Source organism: Lingula anatina, chromosome 2, assembly GCF_051362555.1.
Source record: "Lingula anatina isolate TDL-2025a chromosome 2, LinAna3.0, whole genome shotgun sequence".
Lineage (NCBI taxonomy): Eukaryota > Metazoa > Brachiopoda > Lingulata > Lingulida > Lingulidae > Lingula > Lingula anatina.
Genome location: NC_141768.1, coordinates 36364197 through 36389757, shown reverse-complemented (window position 1 = coordinate 36389757; position 25561 = coordinate 36364197). Strand labels below are relative to the sequence as shown.

At 33.6% G+C, this 25561-nt stretch overlaps 1 protein-coding gene across 28 annotated transcripts in view; it reads left to right on the top strand.

Annotated features, from left to right (window-relative positions):
- The first annotated feature begins 180 nt into the window (after positions 1–180).
- The window catches only part of LOC106174951 (calcium/calmodulin-dependent protein kinase type II subunit delta), a 41578-nt gene continuing 16197 nt past the window's right edge, over positions 181–25561 (top strand). For 9 of the 28 annotated variants that reach the window (XM_087005122.1, XM_087005120.1, XM_087005115.1 and 6 more), the window contains exons 1-13: positions 181–318; positions 2806–2900; positions 3878–3937; positions 13303–13357; positions 13808–13873; positions 17825–17897; positions 19849–19951; positions 20811–20894; positions 21253–21347; positions 21784–21906; positions 22269–22352; positions 22512–22554; positions 24735–24752. In XM_087005122.1, the coding sequence (XP_086861248.1) occupies positions 254–318; positions 2806–2900; positions 3878–3937; positions 13303–13357; positions 13808–13873; positions 17825–17897; positions 19849–19951; positions 20811–20894; positions 21253–21347; positions 21784–21906; positions 22269–22352; positions 22512–22554; positions 24735–24752 (964 nt within the window). In that variant the 5' untranslated portion in view covers positions 181–253. Of the gene's footprint in view, positions 319–1571; positions 1639–2805; positions 2901–3877; positions 3938–13302; positions 13358–13807; positions 13874–17165; positions 17239–17824; positions 17898–19848; positions 19952–20810; positions 20895–21252; positions 21348–21411; positions 21507–21783; positions 21907–22268; positions 22353–22511; positions 22555–24734; positions 24753–25561 lie in introns of those variants that run through there. The other 19 variants (XM_087005127.1, XM_087005126.1, XM_087005121.1 and 16 more) reach the window with 8 other exon arrangements.

Here is a 25561-nt window from a genome sequence, read left to right as displayed (position 1 = left end):
AACTTTTTTTTCACCAGTTTTGTGATACTTGAATGTAGGGTTATGCACAAGGAAAATAAAAATGTTGGTTTGCATAACGTTTTAAATTGGAATATAGCTTAAGTAACTAGAACAAATATATGGATCGCTTTTTCATTGCTGTAATTCATTATTTACAATGTTCTGACGTTTCTCCACATTATCAAATCTGCCGGATCTGCTACTCTCGCGAAGTAGCGCGAGAACGTTGGTTCAATCAATAATCATTTTCAAGATGGCTGCCCAAACAACAGCCTCAAAATTTAACGAAATATACGATCTTAAAGAAGAACTTGGAAAGTAAGTATACTTACTCTTTGCTTCATGCATACAGGATAAAGCTGTTTTCGTGTACATAGTTCTTGTAAAACTCGTAGCTTGTAATGAATGGGCGTAGAAGACCTCGCGATAGGTGCACCTGTCTCTGTGACTTGCGGTGCCTTACTAGTTGTAGAATGCTGCATTGCCATTCAAGGAAGGAGGTTAGCGCCCTCGTGTTTGATCTGCTAAAGTGTGGCAACTGAATAGAATGAAAGTGGATGATAGTAGCAATTTACTGAGAAAGGTACAGTTGCTGGAGTGCTTAGAGACATAATTTGCAGGCTTTCTAATTTTAAAATTAAAGTTAGAAATCTAATTTTACGTCAAATATTATATTATTGTAAAGTGTATATTTTAGGATGATCCTCTTTATTGGGATCTGAACGTAATCATGTATTGCTTTATTGCTTTTAACAATGATAAGCATCAATCCAATAAGAGCAACAACAAATGAATGGCTCTTGTTTATTCAGTTGCACTGGCAGTCATTGATTGAGAGTAATATTGATAATATGGCAAGGGAATATTGACAGATTATTAAAGTGAAATGTGTGACCTGTATACCACCAACTAGCAACACAATACTTGCCTGCCTTCTTGAATCTTCACACTCGGTTTGTACAGTCTGTACTTTTTGTCAGCCAATTTGTAATTCTTACAGATAACAAAAAAGTATTTTTCATTAATTAGATAGTCAATTTACAAAGCCATTTACATTTGTCACGAAAGTGTCCAACACTATTTGAATTATAAAGAGGGTTATATAATTTAGTTTAGATGACGACTGTATAAGTGTAATATTTCCCCTATTCCCACTATGGCACACTAGGCATAGAAGCTGCATTATCTGTCAAAACACTTAATGAGCCATTAACATTTGCATTGGTGTCACCACTCAAAGGAGAGCAATACTCCCATGCAAAAGGAACCTCCATTGCTTTGTTAAGGGTAAAATTTCTGCCTTTGTAATCCATACAATAATAATTGCAAGCATTATGTGAGAGCTTACGTATATGGGATCTGTTACAGTATTTTTTTCATGTGTCATAAATAAAGATCGATGTATCATAAATAAAGAATGATCATTCATAGCCAAAGCTTAAAGACCCAATTTCCCCATTCATATGCATAGAAATCCTTGGTAGCTGAAGCGCTGCCTGCTGGCCAGTGAAGCCACTTGCTGGCCGATGCCCTAACTTGCATAGAGCCTGCAGTGTCCACTGCCCAACAAACATGTATATAGTGCTGTTATTTATAGAGATGAAGCATTGTCAGCTTGATGGATTTACATTATATCTGGTATGTGGACAAACCCAGTATGCTAACCCTGTTTATATACAAAGCACCACATGAAGCCAGCTTGCACTTGAAGAGGGGTTGGCATAGAATTTAATACTGAGTTACTTTGTGGGCTCTCTAAAGAAAACAAAAAGGTTGATATCCTCACTTAAAATATGATACTTCTGTTGAGTCATATCTTCGATAGTATATCTCAAAATTGCCTATGAGATAGTATAATTTGATAACCGGAGTCAAACCGATAATCTTGGGCTGTCTGACTAATGCTAATGCTGTCCTCATAATCAAATAGATTAGATGTCATTTAATCTATGGGTATTCAATAGAATGTCAGGGCATGCTGTCTTTTTCAATCCAGCAATTTCAGCAACAAACTGTTTGATGTATACAAATATTTTTATAAAAGGAAAGTACATCCCAAAGGATTGAATGTTTTACCAATGATATTATTACGATGGCTATCAGCAAATTATCAACAATGCAAATTAATATGCACACAGAACATTCTCCCAATTTCATGTACAGTAGGTAGAAGAGATACATGTCTGACAAAATAGAACTAACTATACTTGTGTTGACATTGTAACTGAAACTACTTGTGCCATTGGAAACTTGTTTATGATGGCATTGGGTATGCAATTGTTTTGGCTATCGTAGTTTTTTTTTCTAATTCACATTTTATCAGTCTCCAATAAAGACATGTACTGTATATGCAGATATAAGGTTTTTATGTTTTTACTTCCCAGGATAACTTTTAATACTTCAGCAAACATGAGCAGTATTTTCTTTTGCACTTAGTGAGACATTAAGCTATTTACTTCTTACTGGTTAGGTAGGTACTAGAAAGTAGGTAGTAAACATTGCTTAGCCACAAATGAAACAGATTTACCTGTAAATTAACTTTTGTTGTATATTCACTGTCAGTTATATCAGTTTATTTCTATTTAAATGTGTTCTTTTGGACCATTAATTTTTCATTTTTCTTGTATGTATTAATTATTTATGCACTTAATTAATTTAAGAGATTTAACATTTCCCTTTTAATTTTCACCTTTCTTTTCTTGTTTGTATTATTTATTTATGCACTTTGTGAATTGAAGATATTTAACATCTGGCCAATTTGTTTGCGAAAATGATATATACATGTATATATTTTTTTTTCACCAGGGGTGCATTTTCCATTGTGAGAAGATGTGTACAAAAAGCTTCAGGATTAGAATTTGCAGCCAAAATTATCAATACCAAAAAGCTATCAGCTAGAGGTAAGTGAATATGCGTCATTCACTGTTAACATCTCTGCACTGCTGAACATACAGTAGTTATTTTGTCTGTTATTATTCCATATTATTGTATCTTCGGTATTGGAAGGGCATGCCACAAATTGATGATATCATCTAAAAGTGATAATCATGGGCAGTATGTAGTGGTTTCTAATCTAAAAGCCAAAAGACCTTGCTCTGTAGTCATTTTAGGTTACTGTCTTGGTGAAATTAGTAGAGAATTGATTGCCATGGGGCTTCTGTTTCATTGTTCTTAATTTGTGTACTTGTGGGGGAAGGTTGACCTTCTAGAAACAAATGAAAATGAAACCAAAAAAAGGGCAGCTGAATAACTTGATTCTTTATGGCTGACGTTTTGTTAAAAACTCCACCCAGAGAATATAAATGTAGAAATTATTGACTGTTCATTTGGTGGAACACATTTCCACCCTGTTTATCATTAGTCACATGTACCTTTCTATATTTGTGATGCACAACCACAGCATGCCTTTATGAATATTTTATTGCAAATTATTGTGTTGTTGTTAATATATTGATGCTGAAGAGATATTCAGTAGAGTGGGAATTCTTAGAGGCAATTTACTTACTGCAGGATAAGGCATTTCAGGGTGAATGTCAGCCTGAGGCTTTAAGTGTTGTCTCTCATTTCAGAACCTTTTATATGTAATTTTTTGGTTCATGTTTACTTATTTATCACACTGCACAGTGCAAATGTGGAGATTTCAATGCCACTAATGCTTAAGCATTGTCACTCCATATCAGTATTGAGTTCATTCCTTCCTCTATGTTATTATAGTGTAGTATTATCTTCAGCTCACACAGTGTGTGATCAATAAAAGCAATACTCTTTAATAGTGAGTCTATTATTCTAGGGATACTTATTGCTAACTTTCATGGAAACTTTACACTTTATCCAACTTAGCTTGTTGACATATGCATATCTTTTGTTCTTCATATAGATCACCAGAAGCTAGAAAGAGAAGCCAGAATCTGCCGTCTTCTCAAACATCCAAATATTGGTGAGTATAAAAAATCTATGCAGAAACTTGTTGTATGTTGTATCACAAAAAGCCATGAAATCTGTTTCACAGGCTGGATTTCATGATATGAATGCATCAATTAAAGGATATGCAAAGATGAATAGGTATGAAAACCATTGCAGACTGCAGGCAGTCTCTTGGTAATTTATTCAACATCCATAGGGACTTTCCTGTTGTTGCCTGTCTACTTAAACCCATCCTTCACCATGGTAGTTACATAAAACCATTATTAATTACAAGGATGAAGGGAGTGTGTATCTTTATGTTCCATGCTTTTATTCATTGCACACAGTGAACTTACAATGTAATTTGCCAGTAGAGTTGAGTCAGTTTCATCTGAACCACTGATTCAGAAGTGAATTTGTTTATGGGTCTGTAAAAAATTTTAATGAACATTTTTAAATGGCAGTGGCTGATATCTCTAAAATATTACATGAACATTCCTTTTGTTAAGATGAACATTCCTTTTGTTAAGTAGCCAGTGGCAAAGTTAAATCTTTGATGGGTTATGTTTTTTATGCATATTGTCTTTGTTGTCTGACAATTCATAAGACCATGCCAATATGTTATGCACATACTGAAACGATCAGTTATAGCTGATCTATACTTTGTTGCCAGGGAACATTCTAAGTGAAAGGGGAACCTGGTTAATTAAGAGCAAAATTATATCAAGCATATAGTATTCACATACATATGATGGATATTTTACTTATTTCTTATGATTTGCACGCTTGATTGGCAAATACTGAATTCTTAAACAACACACATCTCTTTTTCTCTCTCTCTCACATAGGCTTTATACATTTTCAACAATGTGAGACTAGATCAAGGTCAGCCCCAAGATGTAAAAAAGAGAACTGCCAATATTCTGCCAGCTAGATATTATTTTTACATCTATGATAATTATGATAACATATGCCTGCCAACCAGCAAGTAACTTCTACCTTTCACATCTTTTGCTATCTGCGTTGGTGATCATTACCATAGGAGTAGCTTGTAGGTTGAACATATATAATTCATTATAAGGTTCACTGTTTTCAGTACTTAAAAATTGGCCATGTGAATAAGAGATTGGTTTTGGTCATTGCCCTCTTAAACCATTGATTATTGACAGTCTAATCAAAAACTTTAAGAAAAGCTATCACCAAGAAAAAAGAAAGAAAAGAATACCAGCCTATATTGCCTGCTGCCTATTGCCAATGCTATTACCATCAAGTTGCACATACTGCTTTTTTTAATTATTGCAGTGGTTACTGTTATAGAGGCATTCTTATTCCATATCTATCATGATGATTTAGTATTATGATTTTGATCTGAATTAGGAATTAATGAAGTTCTTATTTCTTTTTAGTTCAAATAAAGAAACCTTAATTAAGTCATCCTGCCAACTCCCTATTTATGTATAGGGTAAAAATAGTTTTTTTATTGGATTTATCCCCCAACAAAAATGAATGGTCTTAAAATTGCTGTTTACAGTAATGATACTTGCTGTAAGCAGTTTCAAATGTCAGCTGCTGTGAAGATGATCTTCCAAAAGTACCCATAACCATCAGTAACTAACCAACCAAGATGTTCAATTAGTAGACTCAAAGCCATTTACATTGCATTTCATTATTTAAATGAGAGAATTCATAAGACATTTCTCCTTTAATGTGAGTGAGGGGTCTGTTGTTTATTCTGCCAAAAGAAGTTACATTGAAAGTTAAAAGTGATTTAAATTTCATCCTGCAGAACAAACCAAACTAAATGAATTGATAAACCCAAACTTTTATGATTTAATTCTATTTTGATGGTCTAGCTGTTTTGACTGTGTTGTGACCTGGATTTCCTCATGTTTAGGGCAAATACTAACTGTTCTGTGTCTGTTGCAGAAGTGAAATGTTAATTAGTTCACTAGTAGTTAATGGTAGATAATTTGAAGTCTGAAAGGCATGGATGGTACATTATTGGCATGAAATGCTTTATGAATAACAATTAGATTGTATTGTCGATACTTGTCCCCCAATGCCTGATGTCATCTTTATTTGTTTAGAACACAGTATCGAAAGAGGGCATTCAGAATAAATAAGTTGACCTACAGACTAAAAGATCCGCAGACTAAATATGGCTGACACACTTAAAAGTAGTGCCAACTAACTCTCTGATGGCCTCCTCACCTTGCCACATGCCATTGCTGAAGAGGCCTTGCGATTATACCTCGGAGCTGAGATGTAATCCATTTAATGATGTGTATGGAGGCAGGGAGACCATCAAGGGATTAAACGATGCTGTTTTAAAGTGGGGTTGGCCATATTTTGTCAGCATTTCAGATAGTTCTCAGGGTGCATTCACATCGAGCCGAGGTCTAGTAAGGCCACTACCTAAATATGACGGACATACATGTAAGGAAGACTGCTAATCCTGTAATGGTCTCTCTGCCTCTCACACGCCTCCCCACGTGTCGTCCCTGCAGGGGCACAGTAATTAAATCTCAGCTCAATTCAACCGGTCGAGGGACAACGCTTCGGGAGGCATATGAGAGGCGGAGAGACCATTACAGACATGCTGAAAACTTTTCAAAATGGCCGGACATTTGGACCGGCAATAATGAAAAATTTGCCGGACCTAATGGATTTTTGCCGGACCCAAAATCACCTTATTTGTTTGAGACGGATACTACGATTAGGTAGCTTACTTTGTTTGTGAATGTGATTGGTTGGAAATGAAAGGTAAAAATGATTTGGGTTTTATATAATTTTATTAGTGAAGAATGTCGAATGATTACTGTAAATTCAAAGTTGTGGTTCTTAAAACTCCAGTCCAGATATCATGACCGATCGGACCAACAGTTTCAGCATGTCTGCCATTACAGGATTAGCGGTCTTCCTTTCATGTAGGTCCACCATATTTAGGTCGCGGCCTTACTAGACCTCGGCTCTTCTCGATGTGAATGCTCCCTCAGACTATCTGTTCTGAATGCGCTCACAGTTCAGCTTGGTTTTCAGTGCATTAGTGTCTGTAATGGTATTGTTTGGGACATCAAAATTTGGATATTTCCAGAATTCGTGGATTGGCGTTTTTAGTCCCTATTAGGCTTTACAATAAAAATCCAAATAAATTAGACACAAAGGCTTTTTTATGCCTAAGGGTTTGATAATTGCAATGCTTTTGATTGTCAATAGTAGAATGACCAGTCAGCGGTGCTTCAGGTAAAAGGTTTGTATATTTTTCATGCATTATTTAAGTGTCCTTGTGTAAAAATGAAACAACTTCAGTTATTGGACTACTAGTAGTTGATATTTATTTTTATTATTTATTTATTTATTTATTTATTTATTTATTTATTTATTTATTTATTTGATAATCTTGTCTAAGGTACTTTTGTTTATAGAAAAAAATGTAAAATCTCTGAAAATATATAAGCATCTGATAAAGCTGATAAGGACTTTTTACTGATGTTCCATGCTTTTGATCTGATTTGGTGCTAACTTAATATATCTTCAGTTTCCTTTGGTTAAACAATAATGGGATGATGGGCTTTGAACCTGCTGGGTTTGTTTAGCTTCAGAATTTCTTTATGTGACCCAAATTACCTTTTCTAGTCTCACTTAACCTGGAACAGTTCATTGACTATTTTGCTTCGGTATTCTAAAAAAAGAGAGAGAAAATGTTTCTGCTGTACTTCACATTGACTACTAGTACTTCTAAATATTGTGCGCTCTTTGCTTGTATTTTAATGATGTTGATCTCTGTTGAAATTGTATACATAATTGTGAAGGTATTATAGTTTATTGTCATATTGTCAGTTTTATTTACAACAAAAACAGTTTTGATAGTATGAATTACATGTTTAAATCCTTAACAAAGACACGAGTTTACAGCATTTATTCTACAAGCTGTTGTTCAGTACACTCAGGTCAAATTATCATAAGACACAAACAACTGTTTATTTATAGATTGCATTTTTGCTTTGCAAAAATGCGTTTCCAAGCCAAAAATAATATGTTTAAGGCATAGGATAGTTTCCTCTATTATTAAAAGTCCAACTAGAAAACAACCCATCAAACAGCTTAAATTGGACAATTTTCCATTGGATTATCAGGAAATTGATATTTAGGTATTTTCTTAGCATGTATTGACATGTGTCTATTAATGTTAGGAACAAGTCGATTCTGATAACAGAGCACCACTTGATTAACAGAGATGCAACTACCATCCGAGAATTTCTAGCTACCAACACTATAGACCACTAGCAGCCATGTTTTGTCTACATAATTAGTATTGTCATTCTGCCTCAATCAGAAGTGTTTACATGATACAGAAGAATGATATTATTTGAACTTCGATCTCAAACCAAGCATCAGTTTTTGATGATTTTTGTTGTCAAGGAACAAACAAGCTAACAATTTCAGTATTGTTAGAAAATAAACCCAGTTCTGTTAGGTTTGAGTGATCATGTTTCTCTTTAAAGAACAATTGACTAATTATTCAAGTGACAGTTCATAGGATTTGATGCAGAAAAAAAATCTAACACAGATTTGTTAAAGGTATTCAGCATTTTTTTTTTTTTTTCAGTTGGTATCAACTGTTTCTATTCTGACCTATAAATATATTCCAAAACACTGTCTAGAAATATGCATTTTAAACCATTTATCTTATACCAAGTTAACAGACACTTGCAATGTAATTGCACTTGAAGTAAGACTGACATTATAGAGCAGGGGCAGTAATGTCATTACTTCAAAGGGATGCAATGTACCTCTGAGACAAGGGATTTAATGTGTGTGGGAAATTAAGGTTTCATAAGAATCTTGTGGACTGTCACTGAAGTGTTTTATTCTTTACAACAGATCTTCATCTCAGCTATCATAAATTTGGGTTTAACAGACTGCAACATCCTTTTGACACAGAACTCTGTTATCAGGATTCTGGTGGCACTGTCCGAATGGCCCTTGTCTGATAACTGAAAATGTCTTCATTAAAAATGAATTAGTTGATGACTACTTGCCCTGAGATCAATACCATGTTCTTATTTCCAATGAGCCATTATATCATTAACGAGAAAAACTGTTGATTTCTGGTGAGATTACAGAAAGAAAGGCCTTTCTGACAGAGAGATTCCAAGAGATCCTAATTGATTTTCTTTGCAGTTGTATTGGTACTTGAGTAAAGGTAAAGACTTGTATAATCAAATTATTGGGTATGGCAGATTTCAAAAACAATATTACACAGAGGTTTGCTACTCAAAGCCAAACAAGCTGTGGGAATAAGGCTCACTTCGTGTATTGATCAGGTTGGTATAAAAAGAGCAGAAAATCTTATAATTAGTCAACTGCATCAATAATGCGGAAGGAATTAGTGACACCGTAATCAAATTGAGCTTTCTGCTCAAATATGTGGCATGTTCTTTATAAAGTGATGCGCCTCTGGCCATGGATATGGTGTAGGAAAAAGAATCGGCTGATCTTCTGATAAGCTAAACTGGAACTTAAGAAATGTTCTCTGGAAATGGCACGGCTATATATTGCCCCTGTGCAGCTTGATGTCTTTGAGTAGCACAAAAGATGCCCATTATCTATGAACGTTGTCTGGATGTGGGGAAAGTAACTGATATTTAATGCTTCAAAATGCTCTTTTTACATCTTTGTAAAATGTTACAAGCAGCTGAATACTTCTTCCCACAATCTATCTTTTCATAATTGAGTGCTCAGATCAGACCAGGTTTATGCTGAATGTGATTGTCACATTCAGATGCTAGTAGCATTGAGTCGTGTGTAAATGATGCAAACGGTTTCGTGCTACCTCAAAATGTGGCATGTCTCAAAATCCCACATAAACAGATGCATGTATGGCATTTTCTTTATAAATGATGCTTTACATGGAAGATGCAAAAAGATCAAGAACAGCCTAGTGGAAATCAAACATAGACCAACACACCAAACCATTTCAGTATAATATGCATTATAAAATTTTAAAAAGTATACTTCCTTTTGCACATGTTTATTGTTTCTAATCAGTGCATGTGTTAAACTATGAGGGAATAATTTCCACAAACTGTATGAAAATTCATCATATGCTTGGATGCAAATGTCAACTACATTTACTACATTGTATGCAAGGATCATCCAACATGCAAACATGCAAGTAAACCACAGTGTAATGTGTGGATTAACTTATCTAGCCTTTTGCATGGTACCTTTTTACTGATGGATTGATGTTGCTTCATTACTAATAAATGATTTCTGATAAATAACATTGGTTCCCTTTGATTATAAGGCTATGGTAAAGATATATATATAATTCTGTTTAATTTTAGACGAGTATTTTTGAAGGCACACATGGTTTGTGTGTGCATGGTGACGAAAATTGGCAATGCCTCTTCTCTGTTGTGGAAAACCATAAGTACTATATAATAAACACAGTCTAGTAGATTGACAGAGACTCCTCATTATATGTACTGGCAGCATGCTCCATACCAGAAGTTGTATTAGATCAGTATTAGCATGTTGTTCTTTTGCAACTGTGTTTGTTACATATCTTAGTTGGTAATATCAGCTCCCTGTAAAGCACTTTCCATGCCGGTCTTCCAGTGCAAGCTATACATGACCAACACTTTGAATGATCTCAGAAAGCTGCCTGGTTTGTGAAGAAATGTGTTGTGTTTATGAGAAGATAGTCAAAAGATACTGGAGGATGTTGCACTGCCAGGATCTGATATAAAGTATCAGTATCCCCTCCACCTCCCAGGCATGCCAGATTTATATTGCTTGTCTATACCACACTTTCCTTTGGAAGAAATTCAAGATTGCATTTCATGCTGTATGCCATAGTCAACATTTATATCATTGTTTTATTGAATAAATTATAACATTGAAACAATAGGGGAACTTTTTTTTATTCACTGGTGAGAAACGATTACTGTCCTGCTGGTATTTATTTCAGTGCAAAATGCTGACCTTATGTTTATTTATTATTTATCTCTTTCCATATTGATATATTGTTCATAACCCAGTTTTATAGCAGTCAGATAAAAAGACAATAGAAACAAAAGAGGGAAACTTCAGTGTCAGCAATATCTACTAAATCTGGAGTATTCTATTATATATCTAATTCCTATACTCTACTTATATATAAATGGAGGATTTTATGTGATAAACATGTTGGCAAAGATTAAACAAGGTCTAGAACATTGACTGTCATATGAAACTAAGCTGTACTTTGTCTCTTCATAATGTTATCTTGGTCTATTGTGGAAACTTTAACGTTTTATATTCAGTTTTGTTGTACCTTGTAATGTGTAAAATTCAGTTCATTTTCCATATTTCTTTAAAGATGTGGTCATTGCCAAGGTGTATTTTTAAATGTGATAGCTCGAAAGGGCTATATGTGGCAATGCAGGGGATAAATGTATTGACTCATTGATTTCCCAGCTAGTGTCTGCAGTTAAACTAATTAGTCAAACAATGCAGGTTGACGTCCTAGCAAGGTGCTTCTACTAGTGTTTGTATTGGATACATTTGTGTGGATAATGGAGTTTCGCTGTCCATAACGGTAGTGTGATGGAAATTGAAAGGCTACGCATCATAGTAGCATATTGCTCACTTACATATTGCATCACATGAAGCGAAATGAATGGAGGATAGCTGGAAATTGCATTAATTTCACCCTGAAAGATGCTTTGATAAAATTGAATTGATTTTCCTTTTCTCCCACTTTTTTTCTTTTTGGTTCAGGCTTGTTCAGATGGACTAGGCATGCTAGAAGCTCAAAATAACATGAAAGTATTGATTTTGAGGGGTTTGAAAGGCCTGTATCAGCCTAACGTAATATTCACTTTAAATCAGTTAGCACTGATGTTAAATGCCAAGCTGCTTTATCTTGATTATGAATTATCTAGAGTAAAGTAGAAATTCTATGTAATAAAAGCAAAAACAGTGTTTTTTTTTTCTTTTTGACTATAAATTTTAGAAGCATGATGTGGATATATACATTCTAAGATAGATGAGTACAAACTGATAATTATCATATGGAATTAAGAAAAAGGATTTCAACATCTCTAAAATACCACTGGATAGCAGTTAAGGTGACCATTTTTAGCCATTGCTTAATGAAGGGGGTTTAGGTTGCTATATGAGTTAGATTAACTGGACTCTGTGGTAGCTGAAATTTAAAACTTTGTGATGAATGTCTAGATGCTATCTCTTGTGAACTGAAGATGAAGAAGATTGGGACTTCTATTCACTTTAGGTCTGCAAAGTCAAAGGGATAACAACTGTTTGTATGAGGTTTATATTTCATCATAAATACATTGTAAACAACTCATAGAAATTTAATAAATTCCATTTTACCACCAAAACAGCGAATATCTCAATCATTCTGCCATCACACCCCTTGGACCTTCATAGATGGCTAAACCCCTGTAATAATCTCTTAAGACTTAAAAGATTATTACAATAATTCAAACTTCTTGAAATAAAAACCAGGGACTGACATTGATTGTTGGAATGGATTTATTAAACATTGGAGTAAGTATGGGAAAATCACCGTTTACCCCAGGAAAATTAATTTTTGACAAAAGCAAACAGTTGTTATCCCTTTAAGGAAACGCATGAGCAGCTTGAGAAGTTTTCCGAATCAATATATATAGCATTTAGTAATACAAGTCAGTATGGTTCTGAGGTTCTGTGTACTTTCTGGTATCATGAAAAGATGTTTTTATGAAAGCATACAAAAAAGGAAAAATAACTTTGAACTTAAGGGAATGTGCAATGTTTGTTATTGCACATGAAATGAGCTATGACGTCTGCTATTGTTGAAATATATCCTTACATGTTATTCAATGTTGCCAGGCAGTTCAAACCCACGTCTGTTGCAATATAGCAGAAGCTGTCTAAAACAGCCTTGCAAAAAAAAATCATTTTGCACAAATTTATATGAAAAGATCTTAAATTTTCTTCAGAGAGAAAGATTTTTCTTTTAGATATTTTTTAAGTGAACAAATAATTGTAAAAATCAGCTTTTGACTTACACCACACTCTTTGGCTGATTCCACAATTTTTTTATAAGAGAATTAAAACATGCATAACTTATTTAGAAGAAATGAAAAAGTAAGTTATTCAATCATAATCAAAAATAACAAACAGATTAGAAGCACTTATTTCAATTTTCCTACCTCTACATGTTGGCAATTAAAATTTGACTTTCCAAGGTGGTAATTTCAGGCTGTTTGATTGTTATCAGCAATTAGCATCTGAAATGGGTTATATTTGAAAATAAAGTTTTTTATAAATATTTTAATCTAAGTTTTCTTTTTTGTTTTTGTATGTAGTACCATTCATTTTCTTCCATGTTTTGATTTGTTTCAGTCCGTTTACATGATAGTATCCAGGATGAAGGATTCCATTACCTTGTATTTGACCTGTAAGTATGTTTCTAATATCTATGCATCTGATACTGCACACGTAACTACATCTGTTTGTTTCTAAAGGCTGCAAATTATGATATCTAGGTTTAATATAGGTCCAGATAAATGTGATAGGTATTTTTTCACCTGTTAAGTGCAGTTATGCTTTATTTGTGTTCATTGATTCAGATGTGTTTTTGATCCTTACATTTAGTAAGTGAAGAGTCTTTATCAAAAGAAATGGCAATTCCATCCTTTTGAAGCCTGTTTGCAACTAGTTTTTGAAAAAAAAAAAAAAAAACAATGTATCAGAGGTATGAGAGAGATGTTTATTACTAGGATAGTGCTGTGGCTGTGTAAGTAATAACGCCTTTCCTTATTACACACACGCGCACACACACACACACACACACACATGCTCTTCTTTTAGTTGGTCCATATTCTCACAAAGTTTTCTTCTGTTGTAGGGTCACTGGTGGTGAACTCTTTGAAGATATAGTAGCCAGAGAATTTTACAGTGAAGCAGATGCAAGGTAAGAGCAGTGTGCAAGGAGGAGGAGAGGGGGGGGGGGGTATATATCATATCAGCTGTGGCTGTCAGGTTTGACTGCCAGGTGGTTGCAGCAAGATAAATGTGGTTTTGAAACCACAGTAATGCTCCTTACTGTATGATATATTTTTATACATGCATAAAGGTATGTTCAAGGCATTAGCAAGGTAGAATTCAATGTCCATGATAACAGGTTATGCATTACAAATAGAAAGTGAATGAAACTCATAAAGTTGTCATCACCACAGAATCATTGCACTGCTAAATTTAAACACAAAAGTTTTAATTAAATGTAAAACATTGAAAAATTATAATTTAACAAGCTGTGCATAAAAAGATTCAAAGCATCTAAATCTCATCAGTGTTGTTAAGAATGTTTATATAGCAAAATGGTTCTGGTCATTTGATATGTTGACCTTTATTTTTGAACCTGTATTGAATTTTAGTAATAAAAAAAGGATTCTGTATACATGTAAAAATTTATTAGTTCATAAAAATGTTTATATTGATGTGCATGTTGTTTTGGGAAACTAATTGATATCTTGTGAATAAGAACATTTTTTACCATATTGATATTTTTTGGAAAAATTAGATTCTAAAAGTGTTCACTGCACTCTTTGGACTAACTCACTGATCTTCAGTGTTATAATGATGTATATTTATCACTTGTCATTGTTCTTCCATCTTTCATACTAATAAGTTCGCTAACCATTTTTTAAAAAGTGTGTGTGTGTCTGTGTGTGTGTGTGTGTGTGTGTGTGTAAAACTGCATTTCAAGGCTGAAAATAGTATCGTGTTTATCTGATTTTTAATTAGAGGCTTTAACAAACATCGATTAATTCAACAAGAATGTACAAGCAGCTGTATATCAATTATATGTATGTTTTGAGACAGTATTACATCATCTGTTCAAGCTGTACTCCTACCTTAAAAGTATATCTTGGTGCTATTACACACCTGGCATATGTAGGTCATGTAGCAAGAAAACACATGTACTTTCTTTTTTATCATGCAGGTGTCTACTAAAGTGTAGAGGTGTAAATATAACAAACTTTCATGAATAATTAGAATTGGGTAATGTTTGATTTTTGTCAATTAATTATATCCCCCCCCCATTTTTTCATGATTTTGCTACAAGGATAATATAAATTATTCAACACAACAGCTTTAAATGAAAGACTTTTAATAATGGTTTTATCAAAACTATCCATACTATTACTTAAAGGGAAAATAACTCTTTGTTTCGGCCAAAAAATGAATTTTCCTGGAGTAAATCACAATTTTCCCATACTGACCAATGGTTAATGAATCCATTTTTGCATGCAAAGTTAGTCCCTGGTTTTTTTCTAAAAAGTTTGGTTTTTTGTTAAAATCTCTTGAGAGATTTTAACAGAGTATAGCCATCAGTGGAGGTCACGTGGTCTAAAGACAAGCTCAGATATCAGAAAAAAATAGCTATAACTGCCGTTTTTGTGTTAAAACAGAATATAATATATTTCTATGAGTTATTCACAATGTTTTTATTGTGAAATATAGATCTCATACGAAGACTTATTATCCCTTTAATGTGAGGCTTCCTAATGGGATCAAACTGAGACTGTTGTCATATATACAGATTCTGCAAAATGCGTAATGCATGGTAATGCAACTACAGGGTATGAGAGAAGGCATTGTTTTCGATACCTTCAAGTAGTTCCAACATGTATCAAACAATTGAAAGTATCAAGTATTGGATAAATTACAGAAATATTGGATGTTTGTATGATAAATTACATGTTTGTTGTTTACATCTCACTTGATTGACATTAATGCATTAATGTTTTTTAATGCATTAATGTTTGAAGAATGATTTTGTATGGTGCATGTGGGGAGATGACCTGGTTCTATCCTTTAATCTATTTATTTTGCATGGAGTCTATTAACAAAATGTTTTGAATATTTTAATCAATTTTAACCCATTGTTTATTTCACTTTGTTTAAATATAAAGACCTAAAAGAATTATATCTAATCCAAATCACTGCTAAATATTATCGTGTATGGTTGCGTTTGATTATCTTTATTTTTAGGCATATTAAGATGTAATTGTATGTATATGTGGGAATGGCAAATCTTCCAAAAGTTTTGTACTTGTGTATTGCTAGTTCAAATTATTCACTATGGCTTGATAAGTATACTCTTGATGTGTAGGTGTCTTGCATCTCAGCTAAAAACAAATCAGCATTCACATCAGTGGACTAACTAGCCAGTGGATCAAATATGGTGACCCACTTAAAAACTTGCTATCTAATCCTCTAATAGACACTGAGCAGATTCCACGCGGGGATTATGCAACAAGCATTCAAGCAGGTCAGCCATATTTGATCCAAGGTCTAGTTAGTGTCTGCTGTTGTGAAGGCGGCCATAGAAAAACTCACACAAAAGTACCACTTTTCTAGTTTAAGCTAAGATGTCAGCATATCAGGCCATGGAAGTCATATGAAATGTTGAAAAATAGTAAAGCTAGCTCAAAGTGGTCATAAAATATTTTGACCAGATTTGCCATACCTATAGTGACATCAGTTTTCTTAAAATAGTGAAAAATACATTTTTGACCTTGAGCTCCTATGGCTTGAATAGAAAGTTAGAAAAAGCAAGTAAGTTTGCTTTAGGGCAGACCATGACAAATAATAGATTTAAATCTTTATTATGTCCTGTTTGTGGAAAACGACATGTTACGTTTTTGTTAGAGATGCATTGGTTTTAAATTGAAAACTAAAAAATGCCAATGGAGGCACAGGTAACCAATACTGTTTAGTGCTCTTTATACCCTGAATAATAATAATAATAATAATAATAATAATAATAATAATAAATATAATTGACATGCTTGTTGATTAAAAGATTATTTAAAGATCCCTATTTTCAGTTGCTTCCTTTGCTTAATAACAAGAGTTTGTGAACTTATTTTGAAATTTTCCAAAAGTGGAATATTAAAACTTATTCAATCTAGATGATTTTTTATGTTAGGAATTTAAGAAAAAAGAAACTAGAGATGCAGTTGATGTTAAAATACCAGAATAATTCTATCCATCATATAGCATGTCTCCCATCCCACTTTCTAAATGCATGAACTTTAATGTGGTCATGAAAATTTAAACTTCAACAATAAAACCAACCATTACTGTTCAGTTATCCAGCCATGTGCATGCTGTGAATGAAAGCCAAAAGGATCCCAGAACCAAGGGTACTATCTGTGTCACCTATGAGTGTTATGATTACATTTTTGCTGTTTCAGTCACTGCATACAACAGATATTGGAAGGTGTGAACCATTGTCACCAAAATAATATTATTCATCGTGACCTGAAGGTGGGTAGAGGAGATTTAATGAACTGATGTGGCTGGTGGTGCTTCCTCGCAGAAAACGTAGCATCTGTTTCAATTTAGAGGGCCAGAGCTAGCTTGGTCAACTTATCTTTTATCTAGTAAAATAAGTCGTCACTCAAAAGCAGCAGAACTGAAATCCATATCTGCTTGGTTGCTCAATTGGACTTTATTGGGTAATCAGAGAAAAAAATCTCTGGGAAGACATTTCCGAGTTGAACTGTTAATGGGTTTTCAGAATCCTGTATTAAAAACCCAAGCATGCCCTGTGACCCTTTGTCACTGATCAAAGCCACTGAAATTGTCAATCAGTCAAGGGAGTTGTCAGTGGTGGAGATCAAGTGTCTTGAAGCTGCATTTTCTCCCACCAGACCCATGTATGATGGACTGTGGCTTGTTTTCCTCCTTCAGGCTACTCCATAGTGCATGTTGTCAACTAACCTCCACCTACCCTGATCATATGAATGTTGTGGATGACCAACCAGTGTTCCAGGTCTCCCTTCTGCTGCACGCAGATCATTGTCATGTCTCAATGGTTTATTCATGTGAATGACCTTTTCTCACATTTCAGTCACTGCATGCAGCAAATCTTAGAGAGCGTCAGTTATTGCCATCAACACAGTGTGGTCCACAGAGACCTCAAGGTATGTGGCCTGCTGCTGCTATCCATGGTGAACACACACTTTGACATGATAATATTATTAATAAAGAGATTGCTAGTCCAATCAATTTAATTTCAACTTCAAAGGCAATCCCAGTTTGCTAAAGGGACTGTGAGTTTATTTGTGTTTTTAAAACTGCTGGGAAATTGTCCTGATGTTTTATGAAAAATTGAATAAATTTCTGGACATTCTGAACCAATTTCCTGGTGAAGGAAATCCACAGAGTTTATTGCTGTTAATTTTTTATGAAGCAGAAAGAGCAATTACTGACAAATAAAGGTATACATTAAATAATACCTCTCTGAACTTATGATACCATCTCATCAATATTGAAACTGTTGTAATTGTAATATAAATGGTTGAACACACTGGACAACATTTGATGGTGGCTATAAGTGAAATGACAGTTAACTGCATTCTGACTGTTGTTGAGGAAGTATCAGCTGTAACCAAGTAGATAGCCGTATCAGTGGGTTCATTCCACTAATCAATTAACCGAACTATATATGTTGTGCTTCATCTAAAAAGTGCTTATTCTCAGTAACTTACATTTGTCAGTTGGAATTGTTATTTGAAAATAATCCCAAAAATTTAGGTTTCAAACTTTACAGGATATAGCTAGTATACTATGTATACATATTAATGACTGAGAGATTTGTGCTCTGTTGTGTTCTTGGTTGTTTACAAGTAATTTGCTTGTTTGATTAATTGAAGTATGAATACCAGCAAATATTAACATACAAAAAAAAAAAAAAAGATTTATTTTAGATGAATTTAAAAAATCAGATTTGGAAAATGGCAGTCTGAAACAGACAAATTTATTTTAATCATTTTTTTTTTCACTGGAGCATTGGTAACACCTTTTAAAAAACATAAGGGGAAAGTATTCTCTCAATTATGTGGATGGAAAGTAGAGCTTCTCTCCGGGGTTGATCATGTCTGAACATATGTACCATAACGTCTGCTCTTAACATCCATTTAAAGCAAACTGGGTTCATAATTGTGTCGGTTCTCTCCCTTGGGTTTGCATCATGTCTGCAATATTCTCTTAAACTGCACAGAAAACCCATGGAGAACTATCAGGTTGTCATTAATAAATGATCTAGATGCATAATTGGGGGTCCTAAAAGAAATGCAAAAAATGTTTGTTGTTCTTTTTTATAGAGTATCTGCCAATGCCTAGTTGGACCAGCAGCAGATTTATCTTTTTCCTCAGAATATTGTCTTGTATTTATTCGTTATTTATATTTTTCTATCAAAATCTCTCATAATATTTGGGACTATTTTTCTTCACGAAAAATCCAAGGAGAATTAGTTACCCAGCCTTTGATATTTAGAAAATGATGTGCCAATTGAACCATTTTTATTTTTTCTAAAGGTTTAGCAAAAAACTTATCCCTTAAAATGCACACTGATGAAAGCACTGTGGAAACTTTCCATTTAATGTTATATTGCACATCTAGTCTAATTGTGTTAATTGTTGTGTTGAACGTTTGTCAGCTTTTATGTCTTGTTTTATTGTTTGATATTGTCAAGGTGAACTCACCTAAACCAGCTCAGTCTAAAACAGTTTGTATGACAAATCTGTAATATCTTTTGTTAATTGTTTTTATCATTATTATTGTATGTGTGACCTTGAGTAGATAAAACTGCTAAGTTCAAATTCTTGTACAATTAAGAAAACTCCCAGTCGTTTTATATAAATTTACTTTTCAAATCCTGTTGAGATATCTTGCAAAAAATATTGATATTATGCTTGCACTTTTGCACAAACTGCCATTTTCCATATTTGATAATGCACATAAATCTTAAACATCTAACAGATATGCTGATGTATTACATGGTGGTAATAGCTATTGTATTCATATTTGAAATGCACCTTTAATATTTGACACATTTTGCAACCATTATGCTAATAATTTTTGTGCTTCAGCCTGAAAATTTACTCCTTGCAAGTAAGGCCAAAGGGGCAGCAGTTAAGTTAGCAGATTTTGGACTAGCAATTGAAGTTCAGGGAGAACAGCAGGCATGGTATGGTAAGTGTCAGCATCCATAAGCAGCACTCAAAATATCCATAAAAAAAGAATATATAAAAAGGCGACTTAACCCTTAGTTAGTGAGATGTCGTGACTGGATTGGACAGTTGCAATTTTTTTTTTAAATTGGTTGTGGTGTCTAAAAATGATTCATACCATTGTGAAGGAAATGAAATTTATTTCATTGTTTGTCCCTACAATTATGACTTTATCACAACCAGTGACCCTAGATTTAACCTGTGGCAGATATCTGCTGTTTATCATATTCCTATACACAGATGTTTGATAGTTTATGTAACATGATAATTAAATGAATGAATAATGACAGTTTACAAAAATTCAGTCTGACACCCCAAGTCATAGTCAATCCACAAAATGCGAGCCCTTCTTGGTAAATAGGATGAGTCAAATATAATGATGCATTACACCCACCTTAAAAGTGTTTTATCCATAGTGGTTAATTGACTCATGAGTTACCTCAGGCTAATCATTCAAACTGCGCAAAATTATCTGTGAATCATTTTCAAACACCAAATATCATCTGATGTTCCATTTCTGTGAGATATTGTATCAACCAAAGTTGGATAAATTTTATTTTTAATCATTAAAAACATCTTTTGTGTTAATATTTCATTTTTAAAGAATTAACCATATATTTGTTCTGTAGTTTTTGCTATCAAATATTCAGAGTACACCAAGTTAGCAAAGCATAATTATTATAATAAAACTAATAAAACTAAAACTGAGTTAAAATTTCTGCCAACAATTTAACCTCATTCAGTTTTTTTCACAATTTTGGGATATGTACCACTGTTTGGTAAGGGGCATTGTATTGAATACAATTTTATTTTCTTTGCAGGTTTTGCTGGTACCCCGGGATATTTATCACCGGAAGTTCTAAGAAAAGATCCGTATGGAAAACCAGTAGACATATGGGCATGTGGTAGGTGGCTGTGAGAGGTGTTTGAATTAAGCTGTAGGTCTTTTTAGTTAAACATGTATATTCATTCTTCATATAGATCAAATGTAGCCATGGTTTGAATTTTTAGAAACTTTGATTCTGCATAATATTTAGAATTAAATAGCAGTGGCTGAGAACAACTTGGGCTGGAATCAACATTTTGATGTAATTCGCATGTAATATTTTATACATGTTGAACAGACTCTTTCAGTCCGTAAAATTTCCTAAGAACTGGTTATTTAGAAGAAACAGCATGGAATACTGCCTCTTTACATGATGTAAACGCTTTTGTCATTATAATCATCCGTAATGTTTTTTTTCTCTTCTTTTTTCATTGCAGGTGTGATATTATATGTTTTGTTAGTGGGTTACCCCCCATTTTGGGACGAAGACCAACACAGATTATATGCACAAATTAAAGCAGGGGCATACGATGTGAGTTTCTGAGTTAGTGTTTGTTTCTTCTTCTGTCTAATCTGTGCTTGGATTTTCTTTTCAGGTGTGATATTATACATTTTGTTAGTGGGTTACCCCCCATTTTGGGACGAAGACCAACACAGGTTATATGCACAAATTAAAGCAGGGGCATATGATGTGAGTGGTCGTTTCTTCTTTCTTGAAACACCATTAGCATAATATATCCTACAATTTCCTAAGTTGTAGTCTATCCTTAATTATGTAGTATTTTACTTCTGAGTGTGAGTTTATTTTTATTTGCCAGACTGGCATGGTTTCTTTTATTTATTATTATCATTATTATTTCATTTTTGTTCTTGAGTTATGTTTTTAAGCAGATGTTTTTAGTTCAGATTGTGAGAATGAACTCCAAGTATTTTTGTACTATTTTTTGCCATGTTGAATCTTTTGACAGTACCCTTCACCAGAGTGGGACACAGTGACACCCGAGGCTAAGAATCTCATCAACAGCATGCTGACAGTCAACCCTGCAAAGCGTATCACAGCAGGGGATGCACTGAAGCATCCATGGATTTGTGTATGTATAAGGGACTGGTCATTGTGGGTTCATTTTCTTTTACAAAGCAGAATATTTTATGATATGAGAGAATATGATAGAGTTGCCAAATATGCATATGCTGTGAAACACTTTCTGTCTCTTGATAGCATTTCTCCTACAAAGAGGTATATTGATTTCGCTAAAACAGTTTTTTGTGTAAGGTGTTTTAGCAGCATAAAAGCTTATGAGTGAAAATAATTTATTGATTTGATTTGATGGTAGTGGTACATATTTTGAATGACTTATTCTGAAGAAGGCTCTAACAAGAAAATTAGCATTATGTACAAATGACAATTTTGAAAGCAGAGATGAAGCTTACGCTTTGTTGTGCTTTTTTCCAGCAAAGAGAGCGTGTTGCTTCTGTTGTTCATAGACAAGAAACAGTGGATTGTCTCAAGAAATTCAATGCAAGGCGCAAACTTAAGGTAAGATTACCGTAAGAACAAATGCATGCTGTGTAATTCAAAAGCACATTTCTCTAACATGTATGTTGTTCATCGTTAAACACTCAATTAAAACATTGGCATTGAAAAATCTTCTTTTCAGTATAAACAATTTTCTAACAATATTATTTTTATCAATAGGGTGCAATTCTTACTACCATGTTGGCTACTCGCAACTTTTCAAGTAAGTTATAATTTCATTATATTTTCTATAAAAGTGTGAATGAGAAGTTAATGTACATGATTTGAGTGTTGTTTTGCAAGGGAACACACATTTCAACATGTTCTTATATCCACTGGTTATCTTTTTGGCTCATATATCATAATATGCCACTGCTGTTAGAGAGGACATACGACATAAAAAGTCAGAAGTTCTCAGACATTTTTTAAGCAAGTATACCGTTGACACAGCCTGTGACCTATTCCAGTATCAAATACATAAAATGCCTTAAATTATTTCATTTAGGGAGTGTATCATCCACATTTTAAGTTCAAGTCAAATCACATAAGTGCAACTGGAACTCAAAATGACAATGAATTTTAAAATCATGTTCTGTTTAATGAATTGTACAGTTGAGATTAAAGCTGGTTCAACTTTTGGCTGGAATAGCCACTTTTGACATGGAATGTCCAACAAGAGATTAATCTAGAAGTTCATCTAGTCTGACCTTGTTTGTCCTGTCAGTAATCTTGATTTGCCTAAGGAATAACTATTAATCACTCTAGTGGTTGTAGCCAAATTAGTATTGTAGAAAGCGCATGGCATTTTACTCGAAATGATATATGACCACTGTATATGTATGTCTGTGTACTTCTTTTGAATTGGTAATATAATGTACTATGAACAAATGTGATAATGTCTGTCTCATCTGTGAAAATACCCTTTATGTATTTGTTGAATTTTATAGTAGTATTATCATTGACCAATTGAAAAACTGTGATGATGGAATAATGAGTAATCCTTCATTTGGTTGAACATGAAGTATGAATAGCTGGATTTGTGTGTTTAAGTGTTATATAAAGCTGAATGTTTGACAGAGGCCCAGGAATTTCTGTGACATGCAATAGTATTTACCCCTTTTTACACGTATATTTTTCTTCATCAAACAAATCATTGAACATGAAAAAAGTAGAAAATTAAGCAAAATTGCATCACATTTCACAAAATACAATCTCTTATGTGAACGTTCATAGATGTGAAAAAAGAAATTTTAAGATTTTTGGCAATATGTCATTGGTAAATGCCAATGTACCTGCATTTTCTGTCAATTTATATCCAACGTGCATTGATAAATTTCATAATATGCCATAAACATCCCTTTTCTTAGTTTTTCTCTTTCTCTCTTTTTCTCTCTCTCTCTCTCTCTCTCCCTCTCTCTCTTTGATTGACAACCATTAGTATAACCATTTCTCAAGTGGATTTCACATATTCAATTTTAGTGTCTTTCTATGTTGAAAAAATAGATCCGTTGCTTTTTAAGTACTCTCAGAAGTGATGCGATTCTGTTTGGTTAAATTGAAATGGCAATTACAGCAAAATACAATCAAATATGAAGATGAAACCATGGTTATGATAACCATAAATATCCCTGTAGAATTTTTGTTCCTTTGGGCATAAATGCAGATTATAAAAACAACTTTGCCTTTTACTCAGAAACAACTGTCATGTTTGGTTGTCAAACAATGGCACGATATAATATTTTACACACTCATGTTGTAATTAAAGTTACATTCATACACTGTGAACTTATGTTTTTGTTCAATCTTTTCCAGTTAGGCACATTTACCTTACTGCTTCTGTATTGATATTAAACAGAATAGAAACTACAAGCATTGTCATCTTATAGTACTGCTTCTTAGTGTAAAGTACACACTTTCCACACAGCTTTAAAGTGCCCTTTATTTTAAATGATAAGTAATTAGCATTATTCCCCAGTCAGGTGTGTGAGATTGTGTGAGAAAGATATGCTTTCAGCTGTAGGGGTATGTTCTCACATTGAACTTAAAATGGTTTTGATATGTTCTGTTCCTTTCCCCTTCACCCTCAGTTGATATCATTTTACTATTAGCAGCAGACAGTAAACTATTTATGGACAGACACTGTGTCTGAGCATTTAACTGTTGCTGTGCTCTTTCCTTATTATATGATTAAGGATAATTTTTCTCTTTCAAAATCCACATGATGCAGTGATTGCGTCATTACTATTTTGACAGATGATTTTAGGAACAGAACACCTCAGAACTGTTCTGTATTTTGTGCGCACACGCACATTGGGTATGCTCAGGGATAACAGTATAGCACAGACAGCATGCCCACATTTCATGTAATCTTAATGTGTTTTGTGTTTATTTGATGTTCTGTAGTAAGCAAAGGTGACAGAAGTAAGTGCTCTTGTTGCTAGATCTGCTCTCTTGATTGCATTATAGAATTTATGACAAACAACAACAAGTCATTTTCATATCTGTTGCATTTTGATTTTTTAAAAGAAGTTTTAAAGAAATGGTATACTAAATAACAGAAAGATTAACATATCAGTTGCTTCTCTTTCTGTTTTTTGTTATAGATGAACATAACATTAAAGATTTATATCATATTACAAAAATTATAAAAAAGACCAAGGGGGTATATCTGTCTTTTAACTAGGTTCGGTCATATAATAGCACATAAAAAAGGGAAATGATTCATTGATGTCTGAAAATGGCTTGTAGTATAATCATGGATTAGTTACTTTTTGTTTCGCACTTTGTTACATGTATGTTGCTTCCTTTCAGAAGAATAGGTTGAAATGTATAATTCATGTAATATGTTGTCAGTAATGGGTTGGCTCCATTTGTTTGACTAGTCTAGCCAAATGTCATTGCGGTGATTCTTTGTATATAATTCAGACTTTGCTATTGGTATTTTGTTTGTACTAATAACAGCTCTTCTAGAACTGGCTGTCCAGTAGAATATGAACATTTTTAGCTTGCTGATATTCTTTTCAGTGTGCAGTTATATTAAACATCATGATTCCTTCTGTATTTCTAAGTGGTTTTTACAGATCTGGTGTTTAGTCATTTGAAGATGTCTGAATCCCCATTATCTTCCCAATTAAAAAAAATGTTTATTTTTGCACAAAATTCCTGGATCCAAACGTCTTCAGATGTGCACTGGTAGCATTGCAGCATATAATGCTAAGCTGAGCTATGGC